Source organism: Hippoglossus hippoglossus, chromosome 11 (genome assembly GCF_009819705.1).
Source record: "Hippoglossus hippoglossus isolate fHipHip1 chromosome 11, fHipHip1.pri, whole genome shotgun sequence".
Taxonomy (NCBI): domain Eukaryota; kingdom Metazoa; phylum Chordata; class Actinopteri; order Pleuronectiformes; family Pleuronectidae; genus Hippoglossus; species Hippoglossus hippoglossus.
The window spans coordinates 1,137,273-1,143,596 of NC_047161.1; the positions used below are offsets into that span (position 1 = coordinate 1,137,273).

At 45.8% G+C, this 6,324-nt stretch overlaps 1 protein-coding gene across 1 annotated transcript in view; it reads left to right on the plus strand.

Moving 5' to 3' along the window:
- Positions 1–4,627, plus strand: part of LOC117771066 (cell division control protein 42 homolog) — a 5,892-nt gene extending 1,265 nt beyond the window's left edge. The window contains exons 2-6 of the mRNA XM_034601084.1: positions 380–484; positions 3,017–3,089; positions 3,194–3,303; positions 3,846–4,043; positions 4,231–4,627. Of these exons, the coding sequence (XP_034456975.1) occupies positions 380–484; positions 3,017–3,089; positions 3,194–3,303; positions 3,846–4,043; positions 4,231–4,320 (576 nt within the window). The 3' untranslated portion in view covers positions 4,321–4,627. The remainder of the gene's footprint in view (positions 1–379; positions 485–3,016; positions 3,090–3,193; positions 3,304–3,845; positions 4,044–4,230) is intronic.
- The last annotated feature ends 1,697 nt before the right edge of the window (positions 4,628–6,324 follow it).

The window sequence follows — 6,324 nt, forward strand, 5'->3', positions numbered from 1 at the left end:
CGGCAGCGCGGGTATGCGAGCTCCTCCGTGTCTGGATGGTCACAGGATCTACAGACGGTGCGTTGTAAACACCGGGCTACACAGCCGCCACTGTTTCCACCGACTCCCAGTCTGCTCGTGGACGCTCGTGTTCACCTGCCACGTGAAGGTCCCGGGTGGTTTGTGTGCAGCTGAAACACACGAGGAAGAAGAGAAGTTGTTGTCACACCTGTCGACCCGTTTCGTCACCGGCTTTGTGTTGTGTGGTTTTCCACTGGGTTTTAAAACGTCTTTAAAAAAAGGTCTTAAAATACTTGTTTATTGTTCTGGAGGTCTTATGTTTTTTTAACGTTCATTTAACGCACTTTTAAAATGAGCTTTGTCTTGTTCCCTCGCTCAGATGCAGACTATAAAGTGCGTGGTGGTGGGTGACGGTGCGGTGGGGAAGACCTGCCTGCTCATCTCCTACACCACCAACAAGTTCCCGTCTGAATACGTCCCCACGGTGAGTACGTTGCAATAACAACACATTGCCCCAGTCGTCTGTCACACGGGTGTTGGCCAATAGAGTGAACCACAAATACCAGTCAGATGTTTCTCCTGGTGAACGATGGTGTAATGTGAGAACCTGTCCTCAGTCAGTCGCATCGTATGAACTCACGACGACTGCAAGACTCTCCGATCACAAGACAGGAAGTTGTGTAGTGTGACGTTTGCCTAATGGTTTATTTGGAGTCTATAAAAATAACTAGTTATTTATAACCAGTTGTAAAATGATTACTAACGATGTGTTCGTGTCTCATGTCCTGTGGAGCTGCAGCTGCTTTCCACAGTGTTTTGTGATCAGACTGTTTCCAGCAGCTTCTGTCTGCTGAGCCCCATCAAAAACACACTATTATCACTGTGTGTGTCTGTGTGTGTGTGTGTTTGTGTCTCTGTGGGATTTTGTTTCATGTATTTTCTCTGGTTCTGTGTGTGTGTTCTGGCTGCAGGAATGTGTGTGTGCGTGTATGTACTTAATACAGGGTTCCTACTTCTCCTTTCAAAGTTTTTATATTTATTTTTACTTTAAGTCTTGAATTCAAATCAACGAAATTAGTGCAAAGTATTAAATTTGTGCATTTAAGGCTGATGGGAAACTGTCACTCACACAGTGTCCCACCATAAAAACGTCTTTAAAACCTAATTGATGAGAGTTTACCAGTTCTATGTTTCTGATGGGTGTTGATTTCTTCTCAGCTGAATGTTAAATATCACCGTCAGCTATGGAGCTGCAGGGAGCCTGTGATGACACAGTAATGTCTCCATGTCCGTTGTAGTGTGTGAACCAATCAAACGACTGCATATTCAAGAACGACGCAGGTAGATACAGTGATTTATCGTTTATCTCCCTTGAGGCTACAGTGTAGTTTCAGAGAAACACCCCAGTGACACAGGAGGACAACAGATGTGCTTGTTGCAGGCAGCGCACAGATGCTAACGTTAGCTCACAGGTGCAGCTGGCTATGTTTTATGGACCCTAACGTTATCTTGGCACTTCTGGTAGACAGCCTGTGTTCATCCCTCCGGCCCGACGTGGCCGATCAGAACTTGTGGGGGGGCTTGAGGTTTATGTAAAGGATCAGTGAGCACTGGAATTTTGTGCCAAATAATGGTGGTCATTGTAATTTAGGGACTAAAGAGTTTTGTATGACATCTGAACGTCCTGTCATCATCACCCACGTGGGCGTAAGCGTTTAAATCAGAAAGTTTCTGATCAAATAACTAAAGAGAACTACAGCAGCAGGTATTTGACGTTTTCAGTGTTCAAACACATGGTTGATAATGGAAATATAAAAACTTAGATTCAATAAACAGCCCTGGATGTGTCGTTCTTTCAGTCGCCTGCTGGGATTCTGCCTGTTTGAATACAGATGAAACAGATGCAGGAGGAAACGCAGCGAACGTCCATGTGTGTAGAACCTGATGTGGTTTCCTGACCTGCAGGCTACATCATGTTGTTTATCTGGAACCCGTCTGTGTTTCCAGAGCTTCATTAAAACCAAAGCGTGTCTGCAGGCTACGGCAGAACGCAGCAGGTCGACATGTTGAAGCCGTGCTGCGAACTCCAGCAGGCTACGACAAAAACTCCCTGCTCCAGTTCCCTCACAGACCTGAGGTCAGCGGGCGTGTCAGGCAGCTCGTCCTCACACGGCAGCGAGGGAGGAGGGAACTGTTCCCCTGAGCTGCAGCACAACAATAAACCCTTCGTCAAAATGATCACACAACACGGCTCCTCTAACCAGCTCCCGTGGTGTTTACAGACATTTAGACTGAACCTGATTAAAGCTGTGGTATTAATGTTCCTCCTCACCCCTCTGTCCTCTGTCCTCTGTCCTCTGTCCTCTTCCCTCTGTCCTCTTCCCTCTGTCCTCTTTCCTCTGTCCTCACCCCTCTCTCCTCACCCCTCTGTCCTCACCTCTCTCTCCTCACCCCTCTGTCCTCACCCCTCTGTCCTCACCCCTCTGTCCTCTTCCCTCTGTCCTCTTCCCTCTGTCCTCACCCCTCTGTCCTCACCCCTCTGTCCTCACCCCTCTGTCCTCTTCCCTCTGTCCTCTTCCCTCTGTCCTCTTCCCTCTGTCCTCACCCCTCTGTCCTCTTCCCTCTGTCCTCTTCCCTCTGTCCTCACCCCTCTGTCCTCTTCCCTCTGTCCTCTTCCCTCTGTCCTCACCCCTCTGTCCTCCCCCCTCTGTCCTCCCCCCTCTGTCCTCTTCTCTCTGTCCTCCCCCCTCTCTCCTCTTCCCTCTGTCCTCTTCCCTCTGTCCTCACCCCTCTCTCCTCACCCCTCTGTCCTCTTCCCTCTCTCCTCACCCCTCTGTCCTCTTCCCTCTGTCCTCCCCCCTCTGTCCTCACCCCTCTCTCCTCACCCCTCTGTCCTCTTCCCTCTGTCCTCCCCCCTCTGTCCTCACCCCTCTCTCCTCACCCCTCTGTCCTCTTTCCTCTGTCCTCCCCTCTCTGTCCTCACCCCTCTGTCCTCACCCCTCTGTCCTCCCCTCAGGTGTTTGATAACTATGCAGTGACGGTGATGATCGGGGGGGAGCCCTACACTCTGGGACTGTTTGACACTGCAGGTAAAACTAACGTGTGCATGTGGTTTATTAAACCGAAGCCAGATGTTCAGAGCTGTGTGTGTATGTTATTTATATATTTGTATTCTCTATGTCTCCCCCTGCAGGTCAGGAGGATTATGACAGGCTGCGGCCCCTCAGCTACCCTCAGACCGACGTCTTCCTCGTGTGTTTCTCCGTCGTGTCACCTTCCTCCTTCGAGAACGTCAGAGAGAAGGTTGGTTTCATTGTTTCTCTGTCGCCTGTTTACAGTTTCATTCAATATCTGGCAACTTGCAATATCAACTGTGTCCTATTCAAGTAAAATTAGAAATAACGAAAAGAGCAAATCCAAAAGTTGTGTATATATATGTTTCTGTTTCAGGGCTACAGAAATAGCTTTAATAAAACATTTATTTATGTGAAATTAGAATCTGGTGGATTCACAGACGCATCAGTAGATCAGGAAGTATCAGCTAATAGGGATCATTTAAATAAACAATATACAATATAGGTTTATGGTTAAACTGTAAAACATCCAATATCTTTGTCTGAATACATATCTTATAATTTATCAACCAACATAACGGTTGTGTAATGTTTTTACTCCCTAATATCGGTGAATAATCTAAAATCTAAATCTTGTTCCACCCAACTTCATTGAATAAATCTAAACTTTATTGTGCAGTAATTCATTTATTTGTGAGTTGTGTGATGAAAGAAATAAAAAGCAGAGACAGAACTTAGTACAAGCTGAAGAGCGTCTCGGTGTCTTCCCAGTGGGTCCCTGAGATCTCCCACCACTGCCCGAGGACGCCGTTCCTGCTGGTCGGGACGCAGGTGGACCTGAGGGACGACAGCAACACTCTGGAGAAACTGGCCAAGAACAAACAGCGAGCGCTGAGCTGCGAGAGCGGAGAGAAGCTGGCTCGGGAGCTGAAGGCCGTCAAATACGTGGAGTGTTCGGCTCTCACGCAGGTACCGCCCACATGCATCGAGTCACAGCAAGTCACAGCAAGTCACTCACACTGTAGACGTGCCTCTGTTCATCAAGACCAAGAGATGTCTCAACAGGTTTCATGGAAGAAGCTCCTGCCGTTTTCCTGCTGACAAACAACTCATCTGTCTCTTCTCTCTCCCCCCCCCCTCTCCTCTCCTCTCTCAGCGGGGACTGAAGAACGTTTTCGACGAGGCCATCCTCGCCGCTCTGGAGCCTCCGGACAACAAACCCAAGAAGCGCTGCGTCCTGCTATAGATGTCACGAGAGGAAGCGGAGGTGGACGGGGAAAAGAGATAAAACCCAGACGGGAGCGAGGGTGGGTGGGTGGGGGGGGGGGGGAGCAGTGCCTTCAGCCGTAGTGACTTAATGTGGGTGTGGTGTTGTTACGGACACAAGCTTTGTTTTCATCATAGATACACGTCACCATAACACGACTAACACATTGGAACAACACTCCAGGGAATGAGGTTTGGTTCAGAGGAGGAGGCAGATTCCAGAACAGTGGGCGGAGCCACGGTTACAGCTGACACTCGAAAGAACATTAAAATAAAAACAAGTCTTTTAAAAGAATCGTCTAAAGTGTCTGAAGTAGAATTTAGGGCTAAAAACACATAAACAGGTGAAGGTCGACCATCTATGTTACATCTAGTGAAACAAATCTGTTGTAATAATTAATCTGCTGTTGAAGGTGCAAGTTAAACAAAAGCAAAATGTAGTATTTTCTTTTTATTTCTGGTATTTCCACGTAGCTGCAACAGAGGAAACAGGATGTAATAAACTGATCATCTCTGATAAAAACAAAGATTAAACAAAGTGAAGAAGTTAATCAAATTAAGAATTCAGACAAGCTGCTGTTGTTTCATTTATCAGAGTTCATCCAAACTCAAAGTGTATATTTGCAGCGAGGTGAAGGTTGAAGCTGCAGAATCGACATCGTTACTCGTTCAGTTCTGTTTCCTGCGACAACACGAGAATCGCGGAGCTCTCGCTAACATCTGGAGACGCAGGGTTTTCAGCTGAGACGTTTGCACATCACGACATGTTGTCGTCCCCGTGGCCTTTCCCCTGCTGACGTCTCACTGTGGACAACAAACACTCGACAGTTTAAATATAATTGAAAGCTCCCTCCTGGGGCCGATGGCGATATAATGGAGGAAAACCTTTCTGATGTCGGCCAGTATATATATTAACATATTTTTTTTAAATGGTCAGTGATCGCTGAAAAGGTTTTTTTAAATCCTTATGACAGGGACATGTGATTGAGGTTTGTTATTTTATAGTTTAACTTTATTATCAATAACTAAAAATTAAAATAAAAACACAGGCAACCACTTATAAAGAAGTTGAACACCTGTAAACTCCATCAACATATTTACTTCCTGACCTGCAGCTGCAGGTTCTTTTAAATCTGTCCTGGGTGCTTCTTGTTTTAGTAGATTTGACTTCTCCCTCACACGACCTCCTCGTTCACTCCTCGCTCCTCCTGACTGGAACATCAAGTGCTCGTTGGTGTATTAGCGCCTCCTGGAGGCTGCACAGGGGAGTACCGCTCAGTTCAAAGGTTGTTTTGTGGCCAGAAGCGAATAATCAGTGTTTGTTAACGTGAACAGATCTCGGATGTTGTGGCTCTTTCACACCTTATCACACACATCAGGGGTGAACGGTTCCTCGGTCCAGACCAACCAGCAACATCTAGTCAGACCAGAAGAGGGGGTTCTGGATCTGGTTCTGGTTCTGGATCGAACTGAACCATGGTTCTTTTGTTCTATTACTGATTATCTAATGTGACGGTGACACAACAATTAAAATCCTTAAACTGAGCCTATTCCCCATTAACATGAACTAAAATTCCACTTTGCTTATATATGTATTTCCATTGTTTTGGAGATGACGGTTTATAACGTATGGATGATTACAAGTATTATTTTATTTCCTTTGCTTCTTACTGTTTCTTGGGGAACATTATTTTACCAGGTTTCTTTTGGACACTTTAGTTTTTTATTATTTAGATATTTGAACCTTTACTTGACGGTTGAGTGCCAACAGCTTGAGTGAGATTCACTGGTTTGTCAAACTGAACAATAACAAGCTTCTAACTTCAGAAATACAATAAAAAAAATCACAATAACAGCTGAAGCAATAACTACAGATGTGGAAACCTCTGTATTGAAAGATGAATGTTGGAACTAGTGGGTGTTTGGAAATAATAAAAACTCTACTTGAAAGTTGTCTCACGTCGACTTTATTCAGTTTCTCTTA